Source organism: Natrix helvetica (assembly GCF_964273705.1).
Source record: "Natrix helvetica genome assembly, chromosome: 8".
Classification (NCBI taxonomy): domain Eukaryota; kingdom Metazoa; phylum Chordata; class Lepidosauria; order Squamata; family Natricidae; genus Natrix; species Natrix helvetica.
In genome coordinates this window covers 16,168,799-16,181,453 of record NC_138559.1, presented here as the reverse complement: position 1 = coordinate 16,181,453, position 12,655 = coordinate 16,168,799, and the positions used below count along the sequence as shown (strand labels likewise).

Sequence of the window (12,655 nt, the reverse complement as noted above, 5' to 3'; positions counted from 1 at the left end):
CTAACCCTTTAGGGAAAAAAACCCAGGGGTGTTCAAACTTGACAGCTTTAAGACTTGTGGACTTCAACTCCCAGAATTCCTCCTCTCGCTCTTCATCTTGATGATGTGCGGACGGGGGGGAGGGAGATAGAACCGGTTCTAAACGGCACTGTAGATTTGTGGAACCTCTTCTATAGAAGAGGTTAGAACTGGCAGGAACCCACCCCTGGCTACAGCCCAGGAGTTGGGAATCCCTGATATAGACCAAATCATCCAAAGGCCATCATTTTAGGAAAGGCTGGACTCATGGAAACTGTAAGATGAATGGGACATGTCCACAAGCAGCTCCTTGCAATAAAACATGACTTCTTCTTCAGAGTTAGAAGACCATTATACTGCTTTGATGCCAGATACAAAATACAAAAATGTGGGTACATTGTATTATATAGTATCACTGCAATCCCTACATTCCCTTGAAGGCCACTGGTAGAAGAAGAATCAGAAATAATTTGGTAGCATCTTTCCAGAATAAAGGTTTGGGTTTTTCCTGAATTGTAGCTTACTTCAGCAGATAGCAAACTATTTTGTTAGTCTGGAAAGTTGCTACCAGGCTTATGATTTTTAGGTACCATGATTCTCCTTCTGCAACAATAAAGTTGCTCCAGATCTACACTTCAAAACAGTTGTTCCAGACAAAGGAACACTGATAAAATCCACGGGGAACTGAATGCAGTACTTTATTCTAACAGTTACATAAGAGAACCTACTGAGATGTCATTTCAGGCTCATCACTTACAAGGTGCTTATACTATTTCATGGTGTGATAACCATGGCACTTCTCAAATTCTGTTCTCATAAACTATCCTGCATGCACACATCTCAGTTTGACACTGTTGCTTTGTTCTCTGTTCTTGCTGGATTATCAAGACTTAAAAATGCATTTGTAATCTTCGCAAACTCACTTGGCAGGTTGGTAAAGATGCCTTCAAATGGAGAAGGGAAAAAAAAGATGCTAAGAAAGTGACCCATATAGGAAATCTCCAAGTGAGACAAGACTTAAAAGTCCAGATTTTCCAAGCTCAATCACTCAGAGAACCCAGTAGTTCAGATACAGTATTAAATCTGGACTGGACTTAACATGAACGTATCGGAATAATTAAGATGATCATATGAAGGCAAAGTGTTCCTGGCTTCTCCTCAATCATATCAAAGACATATAATCCAAAGACCTTCATACAAATAAAAAATCAAAAACCTTTGAAGACCAATAAACAATTTACCACTGTTTCTGGATCCACCAAGGACAAACTGAACCATTCGCTATTTGCAAAGGGAACACATTTTCAATTTTTTTCAATCTGCAAACCCTACTGGAGGCCCAGCTCACACATTTGGTTAAACACATTTTTGCTTTAGTTAGCGCTTGTGCTGTCTCCTGAGGGGTGGGGGGTAAGTATCAAAACACAGATAAAGCATGCATTTTCTTCCTATGCTGCAGTCCAAACAAAAATAATCTTGCTGGAATTATCCAAGCCTTTTGCCTAAGCAGTTGCAGAAATCTTTTCTCCAGCAGTTTTCATTTTAACAGATTACAGCAGTGTGTTTTTCCAAAATATTAAACAAGCTTCTGGTTTTCAGAAGCTGCAGATTATGATGTTTGCCGATACTTGCATATGATCACAAGAAGCATCACCTTAAATTTCCTGACATTGGAAAGGGAGAAAATGCCAATTAAATTAGTTTTGTTGTCAAAACTAGCATATTTATAAACTCTTGTTAAAATATTTCTCAATACTGAGGGCAGGTTATCAACGGTAGCATCAATTGTTGTAGTCTTAATTTGCATCAAACTGTGTCATAATGTATGAGTGCCAATTTACACAATTATAGATGAAATTCATGGCTATTATGAGTCTGTTCTTGATAGCTAGAGAGCATTACAGAAAGGCAGAATATTGGATTTGCAGTTCTATGGCAGAAACCTGAAACTCATCCCATCAAAGGCTCTGACACCTTTAAGACTTTTTTGCAATACAAGTCTTCCATTGATGAAGTAGCTGCCTTTAAATAGTTCCTTTGCTTTTATGGATACAGCTAACTACAATTTTTTTTATGACAATTCATAGGATAATTTGTTGTACACTTGCTTCTATTGTTTTGGCCAGCCTTTTACAGTAGTTCTGATGAAGGATTACAGACTCTGAGTGACATTTCTGGACTTTAAAAGAGGCACACCAGCTTTAAGAGAAGTGCAACTCAACATCCATACTGAATGGGTAGTAACTCTGCTTCTGTGAGCAATTAAGACACAGCCCTTATGTGCAAGGACAACTTCAGAGTGCCGCAAGTGCTTTCAGTCGCATTGTTTGGAGATGAGTGATTTCGAATGTAGAGTCAAGAGGGCTCTTTACACACCAGCTGGGACATGTCACTAATCTACAATACGGCCTTCCATGCTGGCAGCACTGAGCCTGCAAAGTTATGGCCTGAAGAGCCCCTTACCCACGTTCATTCTACATGGCCACAAAAGGTAGATCAGGCTGTCCTGATCTGAATAAATCAGACAACTAAGCCAGCTGGACACACTTTTAAGCCAGAAGATCGGGCTTTATTGTATAAGCCAAACACATCTCAGTTTGATTTTGTTTTAAAACCAAAATAAATAAATCAGGCTGGGAGGTAACGGGGAGATCCAGAATGGAACTGGCCCAGAACAGGCAAACCTCCTCCCTCACCAGTCTCTTAAGTTTTGGCAAAGGTTAGGCACACCAGCATTTTTATTTTCTTTCTCCTTTTGCAGAGCTAAAAGAGCACACACTGCACCATCGCTTAGGGCTATACAACCACAATCTTGAAAGCCTAAGTGTCTCCATAGTAGGAGTTGCTTGGAATTTGCTGTTTGCACTAGCAAAGCAACAGATACATATAGTCTCTTCATTAGGTAGCTCACTCTCGCAGTGTGGCTGACGGCCCACACAAGAGGCGGCATGACAGAAACTGCCCTTTTGGGCCATGCCCAGAACTTAACCAGATGGAACCCGCATTGGATATATAGCACTGAAGGCATCAACCAGGAATCTCCTGTTTTTTCCTGTACTCTGCATGGTCTGAAAATGATTCAGAAGCGCTCTGGAACTGACAAGAACACAGCTCTTCTCTGCTATTCCTTATCCTTGTCTATCTTTCTTTCAAGGATCTATGCAAGCTTGAAAAAAAGAGCACTCAACTCGCTGAGGATAATTTTCCTCTTAAAGAAGCCACATCTTTCTCTCAAGCTCGTATGTGGAAGCGTGAAAAAGACAGGAGGGTTTAACAAACAGCAGCAAGATACCGGGCCTGTGGGAGATCTGAAGCATTTCTTGCAAATGATTTTCAAGACGTGCACGATCTTTGAGTATGCATGGATTGTTGGAGGTATGGAACGCTCATGTAGCCGAGGACCATGTCATTTAGAAGCTCAGGAGGGTCAAAGCAGAATACAAATAGAATGAAAAAGCAAAACTACATGTCAAGTCCAGGGCGGGCACTACTGGATACAGGAGAACATCTTTAGCCCAGAATGTTTTCTGCTGTTGCCCTGAGCCAAAGCAGTGAGGTACATTTTATTGTAGACAGATAACAACAGTTACTCGAAAGCCACCATCAGTTACTGAAAGGGTAAAAGGAGCACAACAGCAGCAGCAGTCCCTGCCACAAAGGATATGTGTTCCTGTGTTGCCCAGGGATGCTTCTTGAGCTCTGGACTTTAGGTGGATGAGAGGGAATACTACTACAAGTAAAGCCAATCTAAATTTTCCATTGTGTGCTTCAATTAAGTAGAAATTTTCAGGCTCAGGTGGAATCTCTTCAGTGCTCTAAGAAGGCCACTACCTTAAGAAACTTGTTTTAAATAGAAAAGTACCGTATTTTTCGGAGTATAAGATACACCTCCCCCCCCCCCAAAAAAGAGGCTGAAAATCTGGGTGTGTCTTATACACTGAATACAGCTTTTTTTTTGCGTCTCGAAGCCCCGCCCCCTTCACCAAAATGACCTTGCATACCCCTATGGAGGCTTTCGGAGAGCTCCTGGGGGCTGGGGAGGGCAGAAATGAGCAAAAAACAGGCTGTTTTTTGCCCCCCCCCAGTCCCCATCAGCACTCTATAAGCCTCCATAAGGCTATGCATGCACTTTTTTTGACAAAAAACGGACCCGCTTTTGCAAATAAGCATTGCAAATCAGAAATGTAAGACCATACGAGTTGTTTCCCCATTCAGAAGGGCACGCTATCTAACTCCTGCTTACAGTTTATGCCCATAATACTTAAAAGTATCTTAAGTATAAATGTTTCAGCAAATAGCATGTGTGCATGTATGTGTATTGACCCATGTATCTACATGCACAGAAAACCTTGTGCATAATAGAAACCGTGGCTGAAAAATTGTTTGTCACCATACGCCAATGGCATGACACAAGTTACGATCCAACTTTGTTCAAATTAAAGAATTATACAGGCCAAAAATGGATTTTCAGACTTTTAAAATTTGTCACTCCCATACACACAGTTAAACCCCTAAGTAAAAGCTGTGAAAGGATTGTATCTTCTAAATTAAATGAGTGTAAAACAAAGGTTACACACTTTTGCCTAAAATTCAGAGGGAAATGGGTGCTATGAATATAAAAGGGGGAGGTTTTTTTTTTAGAGATTTCTGCTCAAGAGACAGAACAGAATCTCTAATGAAGCAACCTTTACTGGGGTATAGAATGACAGAGCAAAGAGAGAGCTAGGTTTCTTAGGTGGGACATGAGAACCCAGTGAATTATCAGAATTTTTAGGGGTGTTCTTTTCTAGATACAGAGCCAGAGCCAAAAGTTAGGTGAAACTGAAGGTTCATATAGCTATGGTTATGGTGGCCATGTAAAAAAAGATGTGCTAGATGCCAAGATTCAAACAGCCCCTCATCCAGGATGTGATTTGAATTAGTAAGAGTTAGTTTCATAAAACAAGCGCCTGAGTCCGTGCCTTGCAGATTATCCTGCTTCCTTAATGAAAAGAAATAAGATTTCCATAAAATATCCTCAAAGAGGTACATTTAGTGAAGACAAGGCTAATGGTTAAAACAACAGCAGTAAAACAGTGTCAGCCCAGGTTTTCAGTGTCAAGAGATGTGTAATATTGTTGAAAGTGATATTGTCACTGAAATCAAGTGCAATACCAGGTCACATGCCCCTTGAGTAGTGCAAAGCAGTGCCGGCTCCATATTAATTTTGGGATTAAAGTCAAGAATCAAGCATTTAACTAGAAACCACCATACTGTCCACTACAGAGGTTCCTTTGGAAGGCCAATATTAGTCCCTTAGAAGCTCTCATCCTGGAGCAGTGGAGCAAGGTATGCCCCAGGGGTTTGTGCAGGCGTGAACCCACACTGCTCCAGAAGATCTGAGCTGCAGCAACCCTCAGAAACCTTAACACAAATATTCAGACAGGGATTGTTTTGATGGGGCACTTCTTTTAACAGCAGGAAGATGTTAATAACAGGCTCCTTAAGTTAGTTTACAAAGTCTATAGTTAAAGACACAGAAAGGAAATGATAGATAGAAACACCACAAACACAGGGTGTTGGGACAGAACTAAGGTCCAGATGTATCTAAGACAAGCCCTTGAAAGAGTCGAGGTTAAAGGCCGTGTCCAGCAAGCGTTGGAGTTCGGTCAAGTGATTCTTTTTGTTGCCTGTTGCTGGGGCAGCAGCAGGTTCTCGGCCAGCATACCTAAAGGGAGAAAAGCAGACACACAATTGCTTATTTGCAATTGCTGCTTTATCCCCCACCCTCTCTCATATGACATATCATACAGCAATATATTAACATTTCACCTAGATTAGTAAAACATAATAAAATCTACATGTTATAAAGATCTGGGTTCAAATACCAGTGTCTAGGCCATCTAACCATTGAAGCATAGCATCATTTATATTAAAAAAAAACCAAAACCCACGGACTGGTATATGTCTTCAGCTTACAGCTGGCCACAAATCTACAATTTGACGTGGGACCCCGCAGTCACACTTAGGGGAGGATGCTAGGCCTCATTTATACAGAGAGTCATGGCAGACGCCACGCGAGGTGGTGAATCGTATTTAGGAATATCACTGCTGACGTGGTAGTTCAAAGCCTGGCATCTTTTTTGTGGGATCATTTGTCTTCCTATGTCTGAGTGTTCAGAGACCCATTTGGCTTTCCATTGGGAAACGATGTTAAATCGTGCTTAAATTGTTAGATTTTACTGGCATGTATAGGATTTGAGGGGCTGTTAGAGCCCAAAAATAAAGCCTGTGCTACTGAGACCTTCTGTATCAGCATGTTGCTTCTTTTCCTCTTTTCCTAGAACAGGCCACTTCTGTGCTCTCACTGGGATCGGACGGATACTGCCAGAGCAACTATATAAACCTATCCCTCTATCAGAGTAGCAGAAGAAGCCCCTTACCACACTGGCTTTGCACGGTCAATGGTTGTGCGGAGTCTAGGCTTCACGTAATCGTAATATCCTTGGTTTTTGTGCTCTTCTTGACACCAAGCTAGGTCTGCATTGGGGTATTTATGGAATTCCTTCAGCAGGAGGTCAAAAGGGAATGGCGACAGCTAAAAAGAAAAGGCCTTGAGTTTATTATGAATGATTTTTAGTCTCCTACCTTCATAAACAAATTATAGTAGGAAAATTTTAAAAAAGGTCAGTCTATTTCACAAACTCCAGGGAAAATGGAAAAACAAGAATTTAACCCATAAGATACTTATACGTTTTTTTTTTTTTAAAAAAGGGACTGTGCAATATATCAGAAATTTAAGAAGTTGTTAAGGCCAATAAAGGACTTTCATTTAGTTATAAATTGGGCCTAATCCAAATATTCTGCAGGCAAATCAGATCACTCATACTTTAACCTCCATCTTGGCTCACTTGCCAGGAGGAATGAAGAGAAAATTCATAAGGTGTGTTTAGATATTTGCTGCACAAACCTTTTAAGATTCTTTTCAGAACAAGACGTCTGTAAGAAACCTGCAAACCTGACTCTACTTCAGAACTGTAGTCTACCAAACAAAGCTAGATGATTAGAACATGCCTGATAGTTACATTTTATTTTTGCCAGTGGAAGACTTATTAATTTGGAGTACCAGTGTGGAATTCTTAGCTTCCTGTTTCATAAAATTCTATCGAGTTTCAAAATACTTATTGTTCAAAGCTCAAAAAGCACGCAGGAGTCCTACTTTTGTAAATCAACAATACCATTCCCACAAAAGTCCTACCTGCTCTACCCTTGTGATGGCCACATCTGCTTCCATATTCCGTATTTTCCGCTCTCGAATAAGTTCATAATAAAGTTTACCAGTGCAGAAGAGAACCCGTTTGACTTGTTCTGGATTCTGTGCTGCCAGACTAGTGTCTGGGATGACACGTTGGAAATGGGTGCCTGGAAAGCAGTGGAGGTTATTACTTTTTGTTATATATCAGTGTCCATAGTAAAATCTGCCTCAAGGAGTTTATAAAATAGTTTATAAAAAAGAGGAAGGGGACAAATATGAGGTTACAAAGGGCAGAATTAATAGCAGGGTATCTTTTCCATAAAGACCTGCTTCTTGTTGACACAAAATCACACTGTTCTTTGATGCCATGCAGTTTTTAAAAAATATCAAGATTGATTGTAATTGTTGGGGTACTACAGATCCTGCTTCAAAGCTTTTGTCAAATACAAGTAGCAACGGAGCAATATTCCATGCTCATGTCTTTCTTCACAGGAAACTCCAAGTTAAAGCAAAGTGCTGGAAGAACAACATCACAAAATTCATGACCTTAAACCAATATCTCAAGGCCTGAATCCAAGACAAGTGACACAGCTCCAACTATTTTGCTACATATGAGCTCTTTCCCTGGGTATCATTTAGATTTTTCCTAGCACAGAAGACCCAGACATCCAAAAATGACTCTGCTCCTCTGAAGGTTAATAGAACTTTAGGAAGGCTGGCAGGCAGAGTTGTCTTTGTGGCCTTGTGTTGAGCTTCAAGAGTTTCCTTGTCTAATTGTTCAGTCACATCTTCCCTTCTACCAAATAAGACATTCCTCCATAGCCCTGATCCCAAGTCTACTGTACCTGCCAGCATTTCATCAAAGCTGGACCGAGCTTCAGGGTGACGCAACAAGGACTTTGGAGTGAAGACTATCAGCTAAAAAAAGAGAGGGAGAGAGGGAGGGAGGGAGGGAGGGGGGGGCAGGGGAACACAACCCAAATTAATATTGAGGCGTAAGTACAAAAGTGTTCAGAATTTAATGAAATAACAATAATCCAAAGTTAATTGTTCAAAGGTTCCGTTTTTGAACATCATCAGAACGGCACTCGGTGTTTCTAGGAGAACATCGACCAAAGAAAAATGCCAGGCAGCCAGATAATACCCGGATGAAGTAATTTTTCATACTCGTCAGTAAGGTATTTAGCAGGAACGCAAAACAATAAAAGTGCTCTCTTTGGTAACAATATCTTTAGAGACACTCTGAAATATTTGATTTCAATCAATTCTTGAATATGACTCAAATGGTGGTAAGAGTGAAATCCAAAATGCGCACTTGCTGGGATGCTACAGAGATCCTAAAGTATTCGGATCTGTGCTTTAGTTTTTGGAATAGTAATATATTTGGATGTGCAAAGTAAAGAAATGCCCTGAAGTAAGAAAGCCTCAAGGAGGTAAGAATAGAAAATATGCCAGATTTCATGGATTCAGTGAGTAAAGGAATCAAGCTGAGATGGCTTTAAAATGCAGTCATGGAGGATTCATCTAGCAGCAGCTTTGGGGGCTCTGCAGGATTCCCACCCTCAGAAGCTGTAGCTATGAGGGAGGGCCGTAGTCTTAACTCGGGGTTTCTTAGCTTTCCAAAAGCACTGGGTTAAAGGCTACTGGAAGCAAGATGCTGTATTGGATCCAACACTGTATAGACCATCCTTGTTTAATGACTATTCATTCAGTGACTTTTCAAAGTTATGACAGTTCTCACCATTATAACTGCTGCAGTGTAGTCATGTGATCAAAATTCAACCCCAGTCTGTCCACATTTACAATTCCAGGTGTACTTCAGCTCCACCCACTTGCTTATCCCTCCTCCAGATCTGCCCTTTTGACTGCCTGTACTTTGCCACCATTGCTGGCCTGCACCCCCATTGCTCTGCAGTCCTACTGCCCTTGCTGCCCACAGATGATTTTGCATCTTCTTCCTCAACAAGATAGACTCAGTTTGGCCCTTCATGAAGCAGCTGTAGGCAGCTGCTGGCACACCTCAGCAGCAGCAGCAGGAAGAAAATGGGTGAAAATCAGCTGTGGCAAGGGAAATCCAAGTCAGGCTGGCAGGAGCAGCAGAAGGAACAGGAGAAGCAGGGCCTGTGGAGTGCAGGGAGGAAGGACAGCAGGAGAGGTACACGCAGGGTGGCAGAGGTGACAAGGTGCAGGAATGGGGGATAGATAGGTGACTGGGTAGAGTTGAAGTGGAGGTGAGAACAGCAGGACAGGAGAAGTATGAGGTCTTGGCCTAACAACTGCAACTGGAACTATTACAATTGTCACCTCTAAGCAAGGAAGTCTTGATGTTTCACCTAAGGACTGCATCTCTTAACAACAGAAATTCTGATCCCAACTAGGGTTGTTAAGCAAGGACTACCTGTATTTGATACCTCCTTCATTATCTGCCACTAAGTTCAACTGCTCTGAAAAAAACATTATTTTTGTCAGTCAGAAAAACAAGAGCTGCAGTATGTATTTAAATTGTTTAAATACAATTTAAAATAATTTGCCCAAAGACTAAGGTATTAATATTCAGTAGAGCATATCAGCTATGACTAACTAATCAACCTTTTCTAGGCATGAATATGTATGTGGCATAAAGTTCAATGAGGAAGTGAAAACATTTGCACACTGGCTTTTATTGAGAACTCCTGGGTGGTGAACAGGGTGCTGTAAAAAAATGCCAAGGAACAGAACCAGCTGGATAGTCAGAATCTACCAAGCAAAACGGGCTCTTTGCAACTTAATCTTAGTTTATAGTTTCCCCCATCCACCAGAGTGTTTTTCTTTGAGACTAGTGATAAGTTCAGAATTGTTTCACAATTTATCATGTGCCACTTTCTACTTGACTTCAGGGTCTAATTAAAGCCTAATATGGGGGGAAGGGAGAACCCAAGGAAGTCATTCTTCATACTGACTGGTTTCCGGAAGGGAAGAAGTATCTGCCTCCGCATAACATGGAAAAAGTTTGCTGGAGTGGAGCAATTTACGACAATCCAATTGCAGTCGTACAGCTGGCGCACATCAAAGTCGTCTAGTTTCTGTAGGAAAACAATGACGGAATTCAGAAAGGTGGAAGAATTGCATGCATTGTCAAAATGGTCAAAGATCCTGGGAATCAACTGTGAAATACATCTCTGGGACGAGGGAAGGGGGTTCCCTTTAAAAGGTGAGAGGAAGCAAGACAGCTGAAACAGGGTGGGGTAAGAGCCGGATGATGGTAGGCCAGATATCTTGAGGAGGATTTTTTTCTTTGAAAGCATTATATTTTACAATTCTTGCATTACCCATCTCAAACTGCTAGTAATCTGTGACACTTTTTAAAGAGATTGGAGATTGGATTGGGGGCTCTAATTTGCATCCTTGCTATCTCAGGTTGCCTACCCTGAAGTAAAGCGTTGAGGTGATTACAGAGTGTTTAGGGATACCTGGAGGAGCCATTCAGTCTACTACAAGCTGATACTGGACTTATCCCCCCCAAAACAACAACAACAACAACAACAACTCTTCTTAGCATTCTTAGAAATGTAGCTAAGGGATGTGTGGACAGAAGAAAGGTGTGGCTAACATGCATTCACAGCCAACTCACCGGGAAGACATCTGGATCATCATTGCACATTTGTAAGAATCGTTCTGGTCGAGCAGAAGAATGCTCAGGGCCCTGCAAACAAATACGGGACTTTCTTGAGTAATGGCTTTTTCTTGGATAAAGAGGACATTGAGGCAAAACGGAGCATTTCTTCCAGAAAGAGGGTTGCTACAGAGCAATGGTTAAAGTAACTGGATATGAAGCAGGGAGAACCACTTCAAGTCCTCTCTTGATAATGGAATTAGCTGGAGGACTTTGGGCCAGTTATTTTTTCCCTTAGCTTGCTCTATCTCGCTAGAGGTAAATGAGGAATCAGCCAATGTATGATGGCTCTGAAATGCTGAACAGGTAGATGTAAAAAAACAATAAACAAAGCAATAAAGAAATAAATCTAAATTCCAACCCACAAATTCTAATTAGGCACTTTTCCAATGTGCTATTAGAACATGTTCTAATATCGGAACAAAAGTTAATATTATTTCTCATTTTCAATTTTGTTATGCTGATACAGGCTTTAATGCTTTTAATTACTTCAACATATGCAAGAATTTTCAATGCAGGGCAAATCTATACGTAGGATCTAACTGAACACTGTCTAAACATAGTCGAAATCTACCTATCAGGCAGGTAAAAGGAGACTTATTAGAAAACAACACAAATGTTTCCTTACCATGCCCTCCATGCCATGGGGAAGAAGAAGTACAATGCCATTCTGCCTCACCCATTTGGCCTGCCCAGAGCAGATGAACTGGTCGATGATACACTGAGCAGTATTGTGGAAGTCGCCAAATTGAGCTTCCCAAACCACCAAAGCATTGGGACTGGCCATAGCAAAGCCCAGCTCAAATCCTGCATTGATGGAAATGGAAAGCTTTTTTGGGGGAAGAGGAAAATGATCAGGGAGGGATAGACTTAAAACTCAGCAGTTTACGCAACTCCTTGAAGTTTTAGTAGGGGAAAAGACATACCCAGGACTCCATATTCTGAGAGAGAACTATTGCAGACAGTGTAAGGAGCTTGATTTGGCCATAGATGATTCATGGGAATGCAGGTTCTCTTGTCAACATTCTGGTCATGCAAGACATGGTGCCGATGGCTGGAGAAAAATACGAGTGAAAATTGTATTTAAATCCTTGGCAGAAAAGACTCCTCCAAACCGCGGTCCTCGCGCTATACAGCTGCCATAGACTTCAAAGCAGCTTTGAATCTGATTTCTAGGCCCAACCTGTAGTGCAAATTGTAAAACTCTTCCGTAGACAGAAGGCTGTGACTACTAATCTATACTGCAATCTCTATAATCAAAGTTAAACAAATTCCAAAGAATAATGTACCAGTGAGACAGAGGAAGTAGACAAGGCAGTAGTCTTACCCCATTGTTGTTTAATTATTATATTAATGCACTGGTTGCCATGATCAATTACTTCTCTCATCATTCACCAAAAAGAGTCAAGGAACATATTTCAATTGCATTATATGCAGATAATGTTGCATTAATTTCCCTGACAGGCCTATGACGGGTGCTCTACGTTTTGGCCAATTATTTCCTCTGGAAATGAACTACAATGTGGTCGTCTTTGTGAAATGCCATCATATTTGGACTCTAAGTAATCATTGTATTGAGCGGGCTAAATTGATAAAATATGTAGGCATAGTTTTCCATGCCACAATCTCAACGCACAGAGAATACGTAGTACAAAATGCCCAGTCAGCCACAGCCACTTTGCAATCATTTTCTATAGTAAAGGAGCCTGATTCATCTCAGCTGCATGCCAAGTGTACTCAAGTTAAATATA

The 12,655-nt window shown here is 41.1% G+C and overlaps 1 protein-coding gene across 4 annotated transcripts in view; it reads right to left on the bottom strand.

Moving 5' to 3' along the window:
* Positions 1-4,478: 4,478 nt before the first annotated feature.
* OGDH (oxoglutarate dehydrogenase) overlaps positions 4,479-12,655 on the bottom strand; it is a 48,175-nt gene continuing 39,998 nt past the window's right edge. For all 4 annotated transcript variants that reach the window (XM_081961196.1, XM_081961198.1, XM_081961195.1 and 1 more), the window contains 8 exons: positions 11,831-11,958; positions 11,533-11,711; positions 10,863-10,934; positions 10,192-10,314; positions 8,098-8,170; positions 7,256-7,419; positions 6,441-6,595; positions 4,479-5,725 (listed from right to left, as the gene is read on the bottom strand). In XM_081961196.1, the coding sequence (XP_081817322.1) occupies positions 5,605-5,725; positions 6,441-6,595; positions 7,256-7,419; positions 8,098-8,170; positions 10,192-10,314; positions 10,863-10,934; positions 11,533-11,711; positions 11,831-11,958 (1,015 nt within the window). In that variant the 3' untranslated portion in view covers positions 4,479-5,604. The remainder of the gene's footprint in view (positions 5,726-6,440; positions 6,596-7,255; positions 7,420-8,097; positions 8,171-10,191; positions 10,315-10,862; positions 10,935-11,532; positions 11,712-11,830; positions 11,959-12,655) is intronic.